We start from the raw sequence: 21,520 nt of genomic DNA on the forward strand, positions 1-21,520 counted from the left end.
TTATCCTCGGTGTGGTTCAGGGTCTTTGAAGTCGGGCAGATGGCCAATATCACCGTTGGGTGGTAGTGGCCAATAATCTTTGGGCTTATGTGTTGGCTTCTGTGGTTTTGCGGGTGGTTTTGGGGGACTTGGTGCTGTCTCGTTCTTTTTCGGCGGAATGCCCTTCTCCCGTCTGTGGTATTTTTTGAAGTAGTTGAGCACATCTTCAATCCAGCCGAAGTAATAGTCCACACGGACATGGGCGCTCGGCACGGTAATAGACATATTGCAGCTTAATGGATAGGAGATGATGCCGACTTGAGTGACACGTCCTTTGTCTACGAGCAGTACAGGTCCACCACCATCAGACTGCAAAAATCAGTGTAAGAAGAACGAATAAGACGCCTATTTCTTCACTGAGCTGAAAGTAGCGAAAATCTAGGATGCCTTAGATACGCGAGAGGGGAAGGAACTTTCACCTGGACGATGCACCGATTGTTCCCATTGGACCTTGCGGGGGCCTCCAATACCTACTTCGTGCAACATTCTACGGAAACGCAGGGCAATATCAGAGTGAATACTTTTTTTGTTGCGAAAGTAACACTACTGGAGCCCAGCTCGGCTCGTCGCATATCTCGTGGCCGCTTGAGCTGCGCTCCAACAGATGGCGACGTGCCGCTGCCGCCTGTCGCGTACACACCCAGAGGGCGCCACCTTCGCACAGGCACTAGGTTTCACTCCTAAACCAAACGCTTAACCGCAATATAACACCACAAGCTTATTTGCAAAAACGGCATGTACGATCCTGTGCCGTTGCCTAGCAACCCGTGTTACTATCCGTGCTTGCACAAGTTACTCGGGTAAGCTCCGGTAGTAACTCGGGTAAGTTCTGACGAGCGTCGTGCCATCTGCGCGAGAGGTTGCTCGGGAAGAGCAACATGGGTCGCAAAACCGCGATGGTTGGCCGGGATAGAAACAGCCACTTGCCAGTGCAGTGGCGCATCGCTTAACCGCTGCGCCACTGCGCTGGTAGTGGTATATGCATGGAGGAAGGAAAGAACTAAGGAGAGGCCCTGACGTCACTTTTTGTGAAGCCGCCCCGCAACCGGAAGTTGGTTCGGCTTTCCTCACTATCTTCCTTCTCCACCGAGCTGCGGGGCGGGGATCGCGCGCGGCTCGCAAGCGCTTCGTAAAAGAAAGGTATCAAAAAAACCGTGCCGCTCGCCGCTACACTCCTACACCTCCCTCCCCGCAAACACGCACCTAGACACAGACCGGCGCACAGGTGCGGTGAACCTTTTCCGACGCCAGGCGAAGAAAGACGACATTGCTCAGCTCACCATCCTCCTCGGGCTACGTGTTTGGCCTTCGAAACGCAGCTCAGCATCGCCGAGAGCGGCTTCATGTTTCTGTGCTGTTTGGTGAGGTGCGAAAGTTCACTGATCAAAATATCAACGCTTCTTCGCGTGTCGAAGCGCGGTTCCGGAGTGCCACCTTTTCGCGAGATTCATTTCAATGCATCGATCGCTCCGCGTAACGACACTAAGTTTGATGAACAAAATATCAAATGAGCGGTTATTTGCTGCATTTAAAAGCAATCTTAGATGCGTGCGCAACGTCATGACGCCAGGCATGTAGACTTTAACACGCAAGGCCGAACACACCGTGCCGAAAGCCCGTCCACCGCCACCGAGAAACACTCGGGCCCCTAGCAACAACGACGCTAACGACGCCGTACGCCGTTGCTAGTGGCCCGAGTTTTCTTAGCAACAACGACAACGTTGCTAGTGGCCCGACTTTTTAAGCCTAAATTTTGACGTCACTTCCGCCACATTTTCACCAATGCATTGGGAATACGAAGGGCCTCTCCTTAGTTTTCCTTCCTCCATGGGTATATGGGAACTCGCCGCCATTTATGAATCTTAGGTAGAAATTCCAAATTCAGCATACACGGGCATGAACCCACTAAAGATATCATGCCACACCCCTAAGGTGGAGCTCAAGTCCCCCTCCAATTGAAGGATGAACACCTGCTTTCGCAGGTCTACTCAGAATAACGAAGTTAAGCCCCTATCATATTGTTGTGGCACGCTGACGCCTACCATCATTTATAGCTTTCGCATGGGTGTAAGTGAAAGAGTTTTGCTGAAAAATGTGTGCCACGCCTCCTCGAAATGCCTTTTTGTTAGATCAAATACGGGATGTTTGTTTGCAATGTAGTGGGGCACATTTTGGCTGAACGCTCTCGTGTCACACGAAATATTGTGCAATTGAGGTTAGTTCTATGCGCCTTCACATACGTTGGAACATGATTGAAGACTCCGTGATTTATTGGAAAAAGCAAACGCGTTATCTGTATTTGTGTGAATGCTCCTACATTTGCACCAATTCATTTTATGGAACTGCTTCCCTGAATGCGAAATATATATCCTACTGCGCTGGCTCATAGCTCCCCAAAAAATGCATAACACACCCATTATCTGGCAGACTCGTTCAGCACGGTCATTTGTATTACCTGATGCCATTAACTATAAAAAGTTCTCGTGAATGGTATATTCAATTTCCAGGGGCACGCACCGAACTTCTTTCAAGGTTTACCGAGTTTACAGTGGACAGCGGAAGTTAGCCCGATGTATCCTAGGTTTTAAGAGAAACACAGTGCCCTAGCTCAGGGAAACCAACTATGAGATATTTGTAGTTGCATGGCCTGCTGTGCAGATTATTTTCGTTCTTGAAGAAAAATATTTTTAACTGTTTTTATTTATCGGCTTCAGGAACAGTGTCAGTACAGAAGTTGTAGATCGTCTCGAAAGCACCTGCCAGTGCTGTTTCTGTCAAGGTATGATTACAGTACCATTATATGTTAGCGTACAAAGAGCGCTAGTTTGAGACCAGCTTCTGGAGCGGGCGCGAAGCCTCTTCGGCGAGACCTCCCCAGGAAGAAGCGTATTTGGTTCTTTTAGGCATGACTCGAGAGGTTGAATCGGCCCCGTTGTCACTTGGAGGCTTTTCTTTATCAACCGATTATGGTTTAGGCCGGAAAGGCACTAAACTTCGTAAACGGTAGTTTCCTGAGCACATTGTGGCGGGCTGTTTTCTCAAAATGATCTGATACATTTTATTCACAAATTGCTCGTCAAGCAAATAATGATATCAGATAATCAATTGTTGCTAATTAATAAATTTTAGAGAATGAAAAGCACTGCAGACTAGGTCAGGCGACACGAAAGAGATCTTGGTTGGTTCCATTGGGCTAGGACGCTTCGGGTTTTCTAAAAGCTTGGTTACATTTACTGGGACACCTGGTATTCCATTCGCAGGCTACTGCGTGATTGTCGGTTGTTTTGTCCCCTTCAACTGTTCCTAAAGGCACGATTCATTTGCTGAAGCAAAACTGGAAGAGTTGTTGCCAGTTTCAATTTTGTGTTAAAAACTCCTTTACTGCTGCCGTAGAGGAAAAAAGATGCTAGACTGCGGGGAAGGAGAGTGAATGAATGTGTGCCTACGGAGGCGTTGCAAAATCTTGGATGCCACCTAAGGAGTGCCTGAACATGCACGAGCGTGTTGCCATGTAATAGCGTCCATAAGAGCTGGATACCCACGCTCATCAAATTCATTTTGACCTCCAGCACATGGAGAAGTCGTCCTACAATGTGGTCGACTATAACTTACAATGAATTCGTCCTGTGCAACAACGGAAGGTCTTTATTTCCAAGTACTAGGAACTAAATGTTTCTTGCTTGTATACCGAAAATTGAAGCCATCACCTCTGGAAACTGCAGCGAGCCGAAGTACTAAAATAAAAATGATCTCTAAAACATTCTTTGCAGATGGTAGGTAGGAGAAAAAGTTCAGAGCTGGCAAGAACACACACCTGCGGCTAGGCTACGGCAATACCTTGCTTTTCAACGTGTATGAACACTATGCCAAGGCAGTTTTTTTTATAATTATGTGCACTGTGTCAAGCAATCACATTGGCGCAGAAGATGGAAGGATAGTACAACTATCACGAAGGGAGTTGTGTTTTGCCGATGCTTCTTTCTGAAATCGTTTCAAGTTCGCCACCTTTTTCCACACGGGCGTCATTTCGGCAATCACAGTCTATCTGTCGTATACTTGTCTTACTTAAATGACACTTTTTACGGAGCACCCAATTCCGCGGGCGTCCACATCACACCTCAAAGAGATTCTCGTTTTCCATAATGAGCGGAGGCCGAGCCATATATAAAGTATTACAATGCTCTCCCTTCTTAGCCGACTCGACGAAATCGTATCCCAATTGGAGTGACTGGTAAGCCATTGTTTGAAGCCAAGTGCAAATATCGCGCAGAAGTACTGCAAACCAGCAATGAAGAAAAATGTGCTTTGTGTTTTTTTTTATTATTGCGTGAGAAGCAATCAACTGAGCATGATTAAAAATCTTTTTTTCTAGCAACCATCGTCTGACGCGTAATTTTCGCAGCAAAATCAGCATGAAGAAGGCACTATAAACATGACATAAAGCAGCTCATTGTAGAGGCCTTTTGGAGCGGCAATAGAAAGGTAATGGACTCAGTACCTCACTTTCAATATACTGGGAGCCGCAAGAGCTTTGCAAAAAAGATCCTTTCATTCTTTTATGCTTGATTGTTCCAGAAGGCAACAAAAGTCTAAATTCTAAATCATACTCAGAAAAGGAACGCTTTGATGCTGTCACAAATAAATTAGGATAAACTGATTCCTCCAATGTTCACTAGGCAAAACAATTTAGTTCGAAAAGCTGTCTCGAAAAACCGAGTCCCCCCATAAAAAACACCGTGCCTCACGGCACGCTACACCTTGACAAGGTAAGCACTTCCACTACTTACGAGATTTCTTTAAAAGCAACAGAAAAAATACCCAATTGGCCCCAGCAGTTAACATATCAGGAACCCCAATTCACAGTTTCATGCCGTCGACTTTCATATTAAGGAACCTGGTCGGATTTATTGTCCTTTTATTTTGATAGCCTTGCTCCACAGTACCGCGTTCCATTGTTGTGCATTGTTATTGGTTAAAAACAGGCAGTGGTTTGCATTAAACTCCATACCACAGCTCAGTACATTTGACTATATAAAGTGGTTAGCAGTCGCCTTAAAAAAGATAGCAGAAAAAACCGCTGTGTCATCTGCACATGATATAATCATTACTTAACTCTTCAAAAATGCAAGGCCGCTTGATCGTTTCTATATTAATGACTCAAACATAATGGCTAAAGTAGACGGCATTGAAGAAAGCAGAAAGACTAAATCTTTGTCAGGCACACACGCTTACCAGAACCTCAAGGAGAGGGCTGTGTCGGGCTGGTTGGTTCATGTTGAATGGTACGGCAAAACAGCGCTGACGGACGGGACGGAAGAAGATGAGAAAGACACATGCGCTGTCTGTCTCATCTTCTTCCGTCCCGTCCGTCAGCGCTGTTTTGCCGTACCATTTACCAAAACCTTCCTATGACTGGTCAGTTGGCGATCACGTTAATGAAACAATTACCGTAAGACAATTCAGCTTCCTACTATTACTGGGCCCAGGTGGGCACGACTCAGTACTCTAACAGGATTTCTTGGCAAACTAGTTAGACAGCTTTGTTGAACTTCAGTTGGAGCGTTGCAATTTGGCGCTTAAACGCGTGATTGCAAACCAGTATGCTCAAAGCTAAGTGAATATTTGTGAAAATAATTTATCTGTTTCAAGCGTTCGCTATCCTATAAAGTGCGATCGCTAACAATAAAAGACCTTGCTGAAAGTTCATAGTTTCAAATATAGTTCCCCTTTCTATCTGCTTCTACCTCTTAAAACAAAAAGTCTACTCGAGGTCATTGCGGTCTGACCTTTTGGTAGTTCTCTGAATTAGAGAATGTTATAGTGAATGAAAGTGCTGTTATTATTTTACAACACACATTATAACGAGTAACGCAGCATATATTCTGAACAGTGGCACTGTAGCGTAAACAAGGAACATTAACAGCAGTTCTGAAGACAAAAATTGGCTCCGTTACTTACCAGGCAGGTTCCTTTTCCCTTCCCAGCGGTGCAGATTACTGTGTTATTGTTGAACAAGGTTGCATTTTGCAGCGGTTTTATGAACTTGGAACAGTTTGTGAACGTAATTATCTTGTCCTCGGCGGAACGGAGCCGTCTTGAACCGTGGTGAGCTGCGATCGAAACAAGGCGCTTCAAGAGCCGGTAGTAAAGACGTACGAAGAAATATTGTGTCGCGTTGGCACTGCCTTCCTCGACATTTGGAAACACTTTATCATCGACTTCGTCTGAATGCTGCATATACAAACGGCTTGCGATGCCGTTTTGGACAAATGAACAGTCCGGATTGTGCCTCGATAGAAACTGTGGAACATATCTTGCTTGAGTGTCCTGCGTATGCTAACGAGCGTGCGTACTATGAACATTGCATGCAGAAGCTCTGCCCAGTGCCCCTATCAATGGACAAAGTTTTAGGTACCTTAGCCTGCCTTAGGCAACAGACTTGCAATGAACTTTCTATTTACATATTTAAAAGACATTGGACATCTCGATAAGCTTTAAATTCACTTGCACGTTACCTTCATGGATTCTTCATGCAGTGAGCTTCGTCAGCCCATTTGTCGGACTATGCACTCCATTATTCAATAGGTTACATCAGTACTCGCCATTGCATCCTTAGTACCCATTTCATGGCCTCATTTTATCTTCGTTTTTATTTACCTCTTCCACACTGATCTCCTTCTGTATTTATCTCCCAAATTCCCCTCCCTACGCAGAGTAGCATGCCAGCGATTTTTAAACGCCGGCTAAATTCTCTGTATTTCATTAAAGAGTCTCTCTCTCTCTCTTTAGCACTGCCATTTCCACGTTCTCCTGTCAACGACTTTCACAAGTAATGGTGATAACTTTGTAGAAGTTGGTCACAACTTTTGATTTCTGAGAATGTGCTGTGTCTTGTACGCTTTTCTTTCTTTCTTTGAATTGATTACCTGCGTACCACATCAGAGCTGTTTACGAATGATGACAACGCTCTAAGTAAGATTTACAAGCATTTTTAATCTATTTACTTCCTTTATTAACCAAGAAAGGTGGATTTTATTCATTCAAAAGCTTGCTTTAGACACTCCGAAGTTGAAAAAAAACCTCGATAGCGAAATCCATGCATGATCTTATGACGTAACGGAGCCGGAAAAAGCCAGCAGTAATATTTCAGCACTGCAGCTTTGGCGTGTTCACCATTACATTGAAACAGTCGCGGAAGAGCTAATGTGCTAACTCTGCGCAAGTCTATGACTTGCAATGGGCACTACAAAATGCACTCTGTAGAAGATTTCGACAGTGCTGAAGAAATCTATTGTTACATTGCGAATTTTCACTTTAGGATGAAAGGGTATGTGCTACAAAGAATGGATTCGCTATCTCAAGAAATATTTCGACATCAAATTAAGCACCTAACTAAATGATTCAACGTAGCAATGTAATTAAATAAAAATAAATGACCCACAAATTGTCTGCATGAAGGGGCCAAGTGCAGTCCGCATATTCCGCTGTGAAACTGCTTCTCTTACTATCTCAGCCCCAAAACCTGGCTGTCCAGATTGCTGGGTGCCTCATAGAAGACCCACGCGGTAAATATTCTTTGCGTCAATCAACTTGCGAAAAAGTGTACCCAAGCTCTTGGCTGTGCAATCCATTATGGGCTAGAAAGGTTACACTTCTTAAGTCTGAAACCGATCTTGTTGTGCTCCTATTTCAGAAAAGGAGCCTCGCGTTCTGCATCTTTGTTCAAATGCAGCCTCTAATTGCAAATGCCTGGGATGCTATGAATTAAGTTCACAATGTTGAATTTGAGGCTTTTCGCATCTGTCCGCAAAATAAGTGAAATGTTCAAGAGCAAATCTTGCTTGCCACAAGGTAGTCTGTTAATGCGTCCTGCATTCCTTAAAAATAACTTTATTCTTTGACAACCTGGACAATTTCGACACCATTTTCTCCACAGTGCCGCTATTCAGAAGAGGGTACTCATGCTCATTATCGTCAGCCTGAATGTACACACTGGCAGACAATGGTTCCTGCCATATCCCCCCTGTTAATTTTCTTCTGTGCGAGCTGCGGCCATCTTATTCAAGCAAACTTCCTGATCGCATCTGCCAACATAACTTTACGCCGCTCCCTCGTACTCTTCGTTTACCTGGAATCCGCTCTGTTACCCTTAAGGGCCTTACCCTTAAGGACTATGAGACAATGCCTTCGCATTACATGCCATGCCCAAGCCCATTTCTTCCTCTTGATTTCGACTCGGAGGTCATTAACCCGTGTTTGATCCCTGACGCCCTCTGACCTTTTTCTAGCTCCTAATGTTAAACCAAATAATTTTCTTTCCATACTTAGCTGCGCTGTCCTTAGCTTAAGTTTAACCATTTCCGTTAGCCTCTACGTTCCTGTCCGATTGGTGAGGGCCGGTAAGACATAGCCGCTATATAGCTTTCTCTTGAAGGATATTGGTAAATTGTTATTCGTGATCCAAGAGAACCTGAGTAATGCGCTGCACCCCTTTTTTACTATTCTAGTTGTTTTCGTCTCGGGATCCGCATGTGTAGTCACTACCTGCCCTAAGTACACGCATTCCTTTTACACTTGTAGAGGGTAAAACTGAAGTGAACTAATTTGGCTGCCACCTCTGCGGGCAGGAATTGCGTGCATCATTAAAAACAACGAGCCTGGTCAGAAAGGGTTACTTGGCCAAATGCTGCGAATGTGTTCTTCCACGTACGGAAACCGGTTGAGAAAATGATCTCTCCTAACTAGCCTGTTCATAGAGGGCTCCAGGTAGCGCAGTCAAGTTTGTTAAGTTACTCAGGGGTGAATGGGTCAAAACGGAGTAAAGGCATTTTTCCTTTCTCAAGAGAAAGTCCCAAAATATGCCACGTTGTGTTTATCTAGTATCGACATAGACAATGTTCTTCAGCTGCTCTCATGACCAGAATAAAACACCATTTTATTTTTTCGCAGTGTGCTAGTTTTGTACTGCTATTAAAAAAAAGGAATTGTCAAAGCATGTAATTCGTACAACAGGTAAACAATGGTTTCAAAAGGTAGCACCAGACACTTCGCAAGTAACGCAATGTACAAAGGCTTAGCATAGAACCGGATGGCCAGATTTCACCATTGAATTGAATCGTTCGCTGAATCGGAACATTGCTAAAGCTTCAAGCAGAGGCAGCGGAGATATTTAACCTCCTCGTAAAAACTTCTTGTTAGGCGCGCTGAAAGCCGTCGCCACGGATTTTAAAAAACAATGAGGAAAACATAAGAGGACGTTTAAGTCACCACTAGAATGGAATACGCCATGATTTCAGGCAGCGCTGATGCTGCATGTTTCAGTATAAGCTGCTAGGAGCGTGTCAGTGGTATCAGCTCCTGCGGGCATACATAGAGTAGGTTTTAGAATGATGCAAGCTGAAGCTGGCCCACTCGCGCCCATACTTAAAGGCGAGCAGCAGCGCGGCTACGCGGGGGCTTCCGCGTCAACCGCGAACGTGTTGCAATCTGCTTGTCTAGCCTTTCACGGCTGTGCTCTCGCGCCGAGACCGTGCTTAAAACCTACTTTTCTCAACAATTTCCTGTTGTGCGCTGCGCCCTTAATGGCCTTTTTTAGCGCCGAGTGTCCACGATTACTGCTCTACCGCCTAAAACTTTTTCACAATTCTTTTTTAGAGCTTTTCCTATTGGGTACTTCGGCCTTGTTTCCCAATTTTAACTCTCGTGACCTTGTAAAGTAGTCGCCGTCTTAGCCAATCAGTGACTGTTGTGGAGTGTAATGTTGTGTCTAAATGTATTTCAAAGGAGAAACAGGGCAAGGGAACAGATTTCTGTGTGTACGCGTCGTGAACGAACAGATGTACGGAAATATCCTTCTGGAGTGCAAGATGCCGGGCTAGTTGGTAATGCATGATGAATTAAAACAGCGCAAGGAACGGGATGAAACACGAAGGAAGAAGACACAGACACGGGCGCTGACTAACAACTGACATTTTATTTTGATGCGGGACACATATATAAAGTCTTCAGCCTTTTCACCTTTTTATCGTTTTTACACTTGGACGTGACTACACTGTTTCGGTGATTGTGCAGGATCGCCTTGGACACCCCCCCCCCCCCCCCCCCCTCTGTACTTTATAAATGTGTCCCGCATCGAAATAAAATTTCAGTTGTTAGTCAGCGCCCGTGTCTGTGTCTTCTTCCTTCGTGTTTCATCCCGTTCCTTGCGCTGTTTTAATTCATCATCCTTCTGGAGCTTTACTTCCACTTTTTGTAGAGAGTCTGTCGTGTAGGGAATTATTATACTCATGGCTAGATAGCTGGCGAAATTATTATATAGCTTGATAGCTTGATCTGTTTGATTTTTCGTACCGAAGCAGAGACTTGGAAGTCAAAACTTGGCATCCACTTAATATAAACTTGTAACTTTTTCTCTCTTAATACATTTCTTAAAAAAGAGTTTTACATTCGCATTGTTTTTATCTCTGCTTTCAAGCAAAACCAGAAGTTTAGCACTTGAGACTGAATCATAAAGTAAAACAAAATTACGCCTCAGGCAATAAGAACCAACAAAGAAGGGAAATTTAAATAAGAATTTTAATGGACTGTCTGCCGAATTTGGATGAAGGCAAAATGAAAGCGCGTCCGCACTATACTGTGATGCCTGGGATCGCTATAAACAATAGGTGATCAAGAAAAATCCTAGCTCCTTCACTGTGCTGGCCCTCATACCAGCTGTGCAGCTAAAGGACGGTGACCCGCAGGTACCGTACGACACCATACCAGGATGAAGGTTGAGGACAACACGAGCGCTAAACTTCCACTGAACTATCTTTATTTGTTGCTCACAGCTTTATAAAGATGACATCAGGCTGTCAGCGCCAAATGAAGACCGTTCAGTGAAAGTTCAGCGCTCGTGTTGTGACCCTTGAATATTGTGCGCTATGGATCATCATGTTGACTACCCACTAGGTCCAACCGCGACCCTTCTAAACCATACTAGGCTTATTATAAAAACAAAAAGGTTATATACTTACGTCCAAAACCTAACACGACCACTTTCTTATCGAGGAGGGGGATTTTTTTATCCATGAGGCACACTGGAAGCGACTTTGGGCCCTTTTCAATCCGCTTTGCAAGCTAGGAAAAACACAATAATACATGAAAAGCTAGTCTTTCTAAGCCCGCAGTGTTTCCCCAAAACCCATGCGGCATGACTCGCTGTGGCTGAACGACAGACTTTCGGTAAATAATGTCCTCTCATAGATTTAACCGCGGAAAATGCCGATATTCATTCAGCATCTTGCAAAACATGCATGTGCATGTGCATCGAATTCTAATTTTTTCAGTTCGGCCACTACTGCAAATTCACAGCAATAACAGTTAAAATTACACCTGTATTATTTCATTGAAATCTATTAGATTTTAATTACGCCCAGCTTAAACCGTATTTTGGGGAGAAAACCGGCCAGCATATATGTGTATCCACAGCTGCATTCGATCGCTTCTCTATGTTTTTGTAGGAAAATCACACGGAGTATAATAGAGCCTACTTTCTTTCTGAAGGTACTATCGCGCTCAATATGAGTTGCAACGCGCGGTCATCGACCGGGGCTCGTTCCGTTGTGTGCCTCCTCCAAACAGTCGCTCGGAATTCTGGGAGAAACTTTTTCCTGAGCGGGGGTGCTGTTGTTTCCTGGAACAGCACTTTCTCCCAGAATTCCGAGCGACTGTTTGGAGGAGGCACACCACGGAACGAGCCCCGGTCGATGACCGCGCGTTGCAACTCATATTGAGCGCGATAGTACACGGGTGATGCATGTATTTTGAAATTGCTCTGATCAAGAAAAATTATGCAGGACTAAATATGTGCCTGGTAATGCACTGAAAAGTCATAATTTATCCCTTTATTCTAAATAGAAAGAAAAACACCTCGCTCCAGAATGATGGCCTGTTACAAGATAGGAAATTACAATTTTCTGAGTGTACTCTCAAGGATCCTAGTAATTTTACTGTTATATTGGTAGCATTCCTCTAACTACTGAGCTAATCTGGAGGTTAAAAAAAACACATCAAGTATCGAAATAACTTTCATTTTGTCTCTGTTGTCCACAAAAATGGCTACACAGGTGATACATTTTTTTTGGCGTGCTTGAAAGCACTACTTTTATGTTGTTCTTCATACTCGATATCCCTTGCTTTATTTGTAGCCATTCCTCTAATACAGATCTTCATACCTGTCAGGATGCCTACTTTGCTTTTTGCAATCACACTGGTGAAAATATTTAGGTCTCGGCACTGAAGCATCTTAAGAAAGTTATTCAGCTCCATTATTTTATAATTCCTTGTTTGGGTATTGGAGATGGTTTCAAAGCCTCTCCAGTCGCTTTTGCCGCTTTTGTCTTAATCTAGTACCCAAAATCAAGCACAATGTTAAGATTTGTTTAAAAACATTTTTTTTCTCGGTTGCTTGAATGATGCGCCTTCGTCATCTCGTCTCCCTTTGGACCATGGGATGAAATTCTAGGTCACGAAGAGCCGAAAATTATGAACTGATGGGAGCGGTCAGATAATCTTTGCAGGCTCCGCGTTCGAGGACAGGTGTCTCCATTACCGAGGTAATGGAGGATGATCACATGTGACCACATAGTACATAGATTAGAAGACACGTGACAGAATTCATGCACTGAAGAGAGCTGCGAAAGTGGGCCTAGTTCATATATTAGGGCTTATGGGAATCGGTTGTGGTGATTGAGGAAATCCCTCGTAGTTGAAAGGGTCGAGATGATCTGCGCAGACGCGGCATTAAGGGGATTAAGGCGGAGCACAAGACGGAACAAGAAAGGTAGGTGCGAGGGCGATAGAGAATTTAAAAAGAAAAGCGTAAAAGCGTTTGAGCAAACGAGAGAAGACGAAGTATTAAAGGTTGATCTTGAACTCGAGGAGAGAAAGCAGAAGCTAGGTCTTATGAAGAATAGGAGAAAACGCTAAAAGGATGCTCCAGGATCTCAGACGCAAAAAATTATGTGGCTCAGATTGCAAAAACGTGAGCTCGTTTGAAAATTTTCTGAAACGTCAAAATGTTCAGATATTTCGTCGACGTGTTTTAGAAGACTCGAAAGAAAGAGCAGCTAGACAAGTGAGATAGGTGAATGATGTCAGCGGGAGTCGTCTCTGGTGATGCCGGCGACGCAATCGCTCAACTGTGCTGCAAGGGTACAAACAGGTAAGCGAAAGCTGTAAGTGCCGTCTACTGATAATGTAGAATTCGCTGGAAATTGAAAATTTCAGAGTTGCCTGTCTTGTTATAACCGGTTCTTTATAGTGAACTGCAAGACAGCTGCGCCCAGGCCAACCTGAAATGCCGTGACAGCTCGAAACACTCCCATCAGAGTGTCGACAACGTGCCTAGAATCATCGATTGGTTGGCTCGTGACACGACTACTGCTTAGAAGACCAGTGGTCGAGCGGCATTACGCTGAGAAAGAGCCGAACATTTTAGTCACAAACCAAATGAAGGGGGCATCAAGCCAGCCATAACGGCCCAATAGCTTGCTTGGGCACAACTACCAGGACCCAATAAATGTGCCACAGAGCCATTTAAACCCAGCAGAATAATGTCGCCTTGGAAGCGAACATTAGATTTCGCAGTCTGGGGCCCACGAATGATCACATCACGTCTCATAACAGGGAAACCCTAGAGAGAAAGAGGAAAGTGCTTTCATGACAGAAGGACTCATACTAAAGAACGAGAAGGACGAAAGGGTAAGGCAATGCAAGGACGCGACGTCGACGAATGAGCACTGCTTGGTAAGCGAGAGAGATGGCCGTGAGAATTTGTGCCGACGCAGTCAAGGAACAACCAAAGATCTTCAGTCACTGCGGCCGACGACAGTAAACATTTAGGGTGATGGCTCCATACTCAGGAAAAGAAAAAGACCGGGAGTCGCTTTATGCGAACTCTCAGACGCCAAGCAGAAGGCAAAGCTAGCAGAAACTTGCAGCTCCGAATAAAGTGCTTCCGCAAGCCTGAAAGACTGAACGGCGACACTAAATCCATTCTTGCGAAGAACAATGCGCTTAGCTGCGCAGAACGATAACTGCAAATTAGTGCTTCAAAGATTGCTGCGTGAAGTGAGCCACCAGGAATGTTCGGTCATAATTTGACTTTGATAAGTAAATTTTGCCTAGCACCGCATCGAAACGGACAGCTACAAGATGGTAAAAGGACTGCGGCTGCTAACAAACCCCCGGAAACGAGCTGTAATGCTCAAAGAAAAACGTAGGCTCGTTCGCGTTTGCAATAGAGCCAACGCCCGGCGCCGAGAACGACACTCTGTTGTACAGTGGCGAGTTGAGACGCATCTGATTTTGTGAAGGTGATGCGCTTGCTGTTCTGGAGCTGTAGACCTTTGCGGGCCGCTTCGTCTGCTCTCTCGTTGGCCAGGATGCCGGAGTTAGCAGGAATCCATTGAAAAATTATACAGTGGCCTTCAGCAACAGACAAATGGTGCAGGTATCCAATGTCATGTGAAACTGGCTTGTGATTTGTTCTCTTCAGCAGGTCGGACAAGGCTTATAGTGCTCCTTGGGAGTCCATGAAGATTACCTAGCGTCCTCGGTTATGATGCATAATATAGGAGACAGCTTCTTTTATCACCTATAGCTCTGCTATGGTGGAAGATGTCCTACGCTGTAGACGCCATGAAACATTAGGCCTGATGAGGGCACTTAAAGGCCAGACTATGAAGAGTCATGAGAAGTTGAGCCATCAGTGAGGATGTGTGTGTCTTGCAAATACTGCTAAGCTAAGTAGTTCAGAGCAGCTCGTAACAGCGCAGCCAGCGGAATGCCGTTCTTCGCAGTGACACCTGGTGTGAGATTCTTGATTACAACAGGTGAGAGTCCAAGGAGGAAAAATTGGAGCCAGTAGTTTACTTGGCTGACTGATGGCAGCAAGATGCAATAGCTGCACAGCTTGCGAAAGCCGGAATTTCTGTGGGTTATATGAACTCGGTACAGGAAATGTTTATTCCCTTGCTATATACATGACGTAGATGTGTTAGAATCGCTACCTTTGCGGCGATGCATCCCAACTCGCCGACCGACTTACCAAGGATGAAAAGAACCGCCTCTGGAACTTGCCAAGTCATCATAAGCACTTTCTCTATTCTATCGACCAACAACTCAAATTAAGACTACCACTCGTGCTTCCGCGTCATCTAGAAACAATTTATCATCGCCTCCGTCCTAATTTTCCATTTACAAACAGTCTACGACACCGTTTCTAGCCAGCCGACAATCAGTATTTTGCCAATACCGGCTCAGTTGAGGCTGTACTTCTTATTCGCTTCCAGTGTCCAGCGTACGCCAGCGAGCGTGCGCGCTATGAACAATGCATGCAGTCCGTCACCCATGCGCCACTCACAGTCCATGCACCCTATACTAGATCGTTTAGGCTGATAGAGAAAGCAGCGACATGCAATGGAGTTCTTATTTGCCTATTTAGACGCTATTGCTGTTTTAGACGAGCTCTTAATTTCCAGAGCACTTGATCCGCCCGCTGTATATGCGCGGAACATGATTTCAGTCTCATCCAAACGCGCCATCATGCAGCGAACTATAGCGCGACAATCTTTTTCAATAACCACACTGTTTCCTACCACCCTTCTTGCATCTTTACTTCCCTATTTCCTCCCCTAAGCTGAGCAGCATGTCAGCCAATATTCAGGCCCTATAAAATCTATGTTTCTCATTAAATAGCTCTCTCTATATCTCAAACTATCATTAGCCTAAGAAGCGGCGCTGATGTGCCGGTTGCGGCTTTATTTATGTTTGCAGTTGTACTTCATACCGTTCGTTCACCATTCATTCACCAGCAAGTCTCTGTCGTTATTTTCTCCTCGTTTATTCGTGAAGACAGCACCGACAAAGGAGCCTTCCTCGCTCTGCGCGCTCGACGGAAATGCGCCATATTTATGTGCAAACACATTAAGCACCAGCTCGAAGTTGCAGAAATGGTTGCGCGTTGTAGTGCGCGGGCGGAACAGACAAAGTTCAAGGTCACAAAGCTTTACCATTAGTCTTCCCGTCGTGAACCTGTGTAGAGCGTGTAACATGGAGCGATCAAATGGTCCTTCTTGCGCACGCGGCATTACGGCAGCCTGAATGTTCTCTTTATCTTCATCAGCATCAGCCTGACTACACCCACTGCAGGGCAAAGGCCTCTTCCATGTCTCTCCAATTAACTCTGTCCTTTGCCAGCTGCGGCCACTATATCGCCGCAAACTTCTTAATCTCATCCACCCACCTAATTTTCTGCCGTCCCCTGCTACGTTTGCCTTCTCTTGGAATCCACTCCGTTACCCTTAAGGACCAGCGGTTATCTTTCCTTCGCATTACATGCCCTGCCCATGCCCATTTCTTCCTCTTGATTTCAACTAGAATATCATTAACGTGCGTTTGCTCCGTCACCCAGTCCGCCCTATTCCGATCTCTTGCTGTTACACCTATCATTTTCCTTTCCATAGCTCGCTGCGTTGTTTTTAATTTAAGCTGAACCCCCTTTGTTAACCTCCACGCTTCTGCCCCATTAGTGAGTACCGGTAATATACAGCTGTTGTATACTTTTCTCTTCTTCTCTTTATATAGCACTAATATTTCCCAGCCCGATCGTGCTCTAGAAGTGGTGCCTGTGGTTACGGCTTATTCTGTGAATATCACGCACCTGATTACCAGTAATTTACAAATGAAAAATAATCAAATAACAAGGAATGTTACCGTTGACAACAAAAAACGAATGGAATATATTTAGTAAACATACGTGGTTTATTATACGTGTTGAATTGCTTCAAAATGCTTTACGTTCAACGCTGGTTGAGAACGGTTATTATCACTCTAAAACGACAGCTCCTTCTTCCTCTTCGCTGCAATGTGAATTAGGTTATTAGGTTATTCGCGGATGATTGTGTAATATATCGAAATATTACTAATGAAACCAACCGCCATTCACTTCAAACTGATCTTGACGCTGTAACGGCTTGGTGTTCTTCCTGGCTAATGTCTCTAAATGCATCTAAAACAAAGTTAATGTCGTTTACTAACCGTTCCACTCGAATTGCTACAACCTACTTCCTCAATAACGATAGAGTTGAACTTACAACAACTTACAAGTACCTAGGAGTTCACTTTCAGTCTGACCTAACTTGGCATTACCATATTAACACAATCTTAGCATCAGCAAATCGCGCACTCGGCCTTCTTAGGCGTAATCTCAAACACGCGCCTTCACATTTAAAAAAACTTGCTTACATCACGCTAATCCGCCCAAAAGTTGAGTATGCTTCTGCCATATGGGACCCTCATCAAGCATACATCATAAACAACCTTGAATCCCTGCAAAACCGTGCTGTTCGCTTCATCTTTTCAGATTATTCACGCTTCACCAGTGTCACAACATTAAAACAACGTGTCGAGTTGGAACCGCTATCATGTCGACGCCATTTCGCTCGCCTAACCTTGCTTCACAAACTGTATCACCATCCCACCCTCCACGACGACTTCTTTTTGCCACATCCTGCAGTCTTTCCTCGCCGTGACCACGATAACAAAATAAAACGCATCACATGCCGTTCATGGCTCTACGCGAAATCATTCATTCCTCGCACTATAATAGATTGGAATAACTTGCCATCACACATAGCTACTGAGGTTAACCCACAATCGTTTCAGCATTCGTTAAAGCAAACCATGGACTAACAGATTTGGTTTTTTTGTTGTATTATGTGCATTTACTGAGTATTTTATTCTGCGTTGTTTGTTGTTATTATTTTTGTACATTACTAGTTTTAATTCATTATTACGTGTATTTTGTTCAAATTTCTGTGCCATATTTTTATGCTTGTATCGCCCCCCCCCCCCCCCCTATGTTATACCCTCGCACGAGGGCCCTTAGGGGTATTGTAAATAAATAAATCAGTACGCAGTGCTTCGATTTGGCTCACTTTTCTTGGTCTTTTCTTCAATTTCTTAGTTGGCTTCATGACAGCGCCGAAATGTCTGCTCTTTCCAATCTTAACCTGGCTTATGACAAACTGAAGACACGTGTACATAGCTTCCTGTGTTAACTCCTTCAGAATCCTGCAGAGACTTACCCTGAGCAAAGCAAGATTGTGTTGCCGCGTCCGCCAGTCGTAGTTAGGGTGAACAATTACGTCCCGTGCCTTAATATAGGGTTTCTGTTCGAGCATCTCGCTTTCGTAGTACACGTACACTTTGCTGCCATGGTAATGGCTTGGAAAATGAATAAGAAAAGGAGAAACATCAAGGTGAGCGCAAACACGAAGTGCTGTGTTGCATTTCGCAACCACTATTTGTTAAAAAGACAGTTGTGTTTATTCGTCTCACATTTGGCGTAAGTGTTCCTGAAGTTTCATTTGAATGTTACAACAATTCAGCTGTATAATAGTCTCCAGGAAGTCATAGGCTTAAAATTAATGGACAGTTTTCATTGAACCAAAATTCATGCTTTTCATTATATAATTTGTTTTTGCTAGGAAATCATGCAGAGCAAATGTGTTGCAGAGACGATAGAGTGTGCAAGAAATTGCCTGCAGAGCACACCTCACCCTTTGGAAAACTGCGTTCAAGCTCAAGCACAGGCCTAAACATCACAAGCACTTTCTTTACAAACATAAACATCTCAGAAGATATAATTCTTCTCTTTTTTGCGAGGAATTATGGCTACAGGCACAAAAACAAAATAAGCTATGCAAATCTACTAGAAACGCAATACTCAAGTTTGAAAAAAGACATCTACAGTAAACAAATGTATAACTGAACTTAACGCTTCAAAATAAATCGTTTGTGATTCTAAAGCGCTGATCTTCCCCTAGAAAACATTGTCAATTTTTTGTTTAGTTTTTTTACTAAAGATGCCCTGGTCCTGAGTGGTAGTAAAGCTGCCTAATAAGTCCCATATCTGACACCTTAATATCTGGTATCCTTAGTTGTCTCGAGCTCGTTGTTTTGTAATATTATAGTTATTTAATTTAGGTTACTAATAATATAGGTAATAATATAATTCTTTTTCGCATTTTCTTCCGTGATTACGGAAACATTACTGTTAACTTTCCATCGTCGAAAGACTCACATCCAGTGTACTATGTGCTGTTTTTATCACGAGATTCATAGAAAGGAGCCAGTGCGTTAGGTCCTTTTGACGTGATGACAGTGTTGCAGTGAATGAAAGCTTAGCAAAATTTAATACTACCAATGCTAGAGCAAGTTTTGCAGGGCAATCCTTTTCCTCTGCATAGAAGACTACATTATAAATTATTTCGTTTGTGTACACTGTCCAGATGACCACTTTCATCCAGTCACGTGATATACTGATTGCGGTGCAATCGGCGACTGCTGTTTGGGAGAGCTCACACTACCGATTTGAAATCCTATATTTATAACTCCTTTTTTTTACTATAGAAGAACTTTAAGTGTTCCATTTACAAAGTTCATGGAACAACCTTTGATATTATACCTTATGTCTGAATTCAGTTTTAAACGTATTTGAGAAATATGGCAAGCTTTTTTGTATGCATTTTCTAAATAATATTAATGAAATTTCTCTTAATCCTGTTGAGTGCCTAATAAGGCTTGACTTTTTGGTAGAGAGAATGATACATGATTGTGTAATCATCTTTGTTTTTTGCGAAGGCTTTTGTAAGCTCCCAGATTATTTAATAAAAGCAGGTGTTTACCTTAGTAGTGCTGCTAAAATTTGTGATAATAAACGCATTACATCAAGCTCGTATCAGCTTGGCTTTATGTATCGCAATATTATGCTCTTTTTGCTGTATATACTAATGAAACAAGTTTCGCTTAATAAACGTTACCAAAGAGAAAATGATGAAAACGCACTGGTTCAGTTCGTAGAATTTTATATATATTTGAACTTTGACGCGAACGCATCAAACAAAACATTGAAGCCAGATCATGCTGAAGCCAGATAATGCTCAAAGTGTGGTGCTTATTCAGGAAGATGTTTGTTAGTATTTCTGCAGTGCTTGATGATGTAGGGATCTATTGTGTTGTGGCATTATGTATGAGGATCAAGGTATAAAACAAACCAGTTTGAAGCTGGTAGATGAAGAGCACCCAGAATTGCGGAGACACAATAAGGCGCGCGCACACAGTGCACCTATTTCCAGGAATTCATTTAGCAAAGAAACGTTATTTATCATTTCACATTACCGGGCGTTTGTTTGCATGCGCTGTATTTCTGTGTCCTCTTTATTGGTTCTTTTCCATTGTCGCGATACCTCAACCGGAATCTCAAACCCGGCACCTTGCATTTAATGTAAGTGCAGACGTTGAATATTAGCGATAAAAAATCTGCTGTGGAAAATAAGCTTCAAGAGCTAGATAAAATAAATAATTGTTCCCTCCGTCAACTTGTTGAGGGTAGTGCAGTATTTTCTTTTGATACTGATTCCTGCTGTTCCCCACTCGTTCTCGGGCTTTATGTTGGCATATTTTTCTCCTTTTAATTTTATTGAACTCAATGCGTTTAAAAAGGCCCTCAAGTACTTACTGTCTGGTTACACAGCGGGCAGTGGTGAGCACAAACCTCGTCGTTATCAACGTGCCGCCACAGTAAACATTGTCTGTGAGGTTTGCGGTCTTAACAAACATAGAGACCACACTCACCTGTATAAAATGATAGAGTTAGTAATGCACCCATTGAGGATCAGATAAGCGGGTATACGAACACAACATCGTCTACAGTGACAGGCTATGAAACGTGTAAAGACTTTTCCTTACCATCCTTCAGCGTGGTTTCTTAAATGCACTGTAAAGCCTGGCAGGGGATGATCATGATAAACTCTTCATTTCCTCCAGAAAATAGGAAGCACAGCTCGAAGACTAAGAGTGCTGCATTACAGTAGGTGGGCAGGGATATCATGGGACTCTGCGGTCTTCAATGCGTGTGAAATGAGCTGGCACTGTTGGACCGGCTCAGTGGTACTCCGGAGGGACTCCCACGCGTCCCACGTATTTGAAATGTCAGCGTTGTGTTGTGCATATGTCCACATTATCTGAAGAAATGTGGCGTGTTGTGGTCAGTGTTTGTACGCAGATGGAAAGACACTGGGGAACATCTGCTATATATTTTTATCTTGCACATAGTTCTGTAAAATTGCTTCTTTATAAATCGCCGCCGCGGTGGCTCAGTGGCTATGGTGCTCGGCTGCTGACCCAAAAGACGCGGGTTCGATCCCGGCCGCGGCGGCTGGAATTTCTTTGGAGGAGAAATTCTAGAGGCCCGTGTACTGTGCGATGTCAGTGCACGTTAAAGAACCCCAGGTGGTCGAAATTTCCGGAGCCCTCCACTACGGCGTCTCTCATAGCCTGAGTCGCTTTGGGACGTTAAATCCTATAAACCATAAACCATTCTTTATAAATCGTTAGTTCGTACTAAACTTGAATATGCTGCATCTGTTTGGGA

The 21,520-nt window shown here is 43.8% G+C and overlaps 1 protein-coding gene across 1 annotated transcript; it reads right to left on the bottom strand.

Annotated features, from left to right (window-relative positions):
* Nucleotides 1-20,715, bottom strand: LOC149328769 (chymotrypsin B-like). Its single transcript, XM_089559082.1, has 5 exons — nucleotides 20,606-20,715; nucleotides 18,171-18,309; nucleotides 11,055-11,157; nucleotides 5,998-6,149; nucleotides 1-348 (listed from the first exon to the last, which is right to left on the bottom strand). The coding sequence occupies exons 1-5, from the start codon at nucleotides 20,704-20,706 to the stop codon at nucleotides 1-3; spliced, it is 843 nt and encodes a 280-aa protein (XP_089415208.1). The 5' UTR covers nucleotides 20,707-20,715.
* Between the last annotated feature and the right edge of the window lie 805 nt (nucleotides 20,716-21,520).

The sequence above is a fragment of the Amblyomma mixtum genome, chromosome 9 (assembly GCF_055824585.1).
Source record: "Amblyomma mixtum isolate Tamu chromosome 9, ASM5582458v1, whole genome shotgun sequence".
NCBI lineage: Eukaryota > Metazoa > Arthropoda > Arachnida > Ixodida > Ixodidae > Amblyomma > Amblyomma mixtum.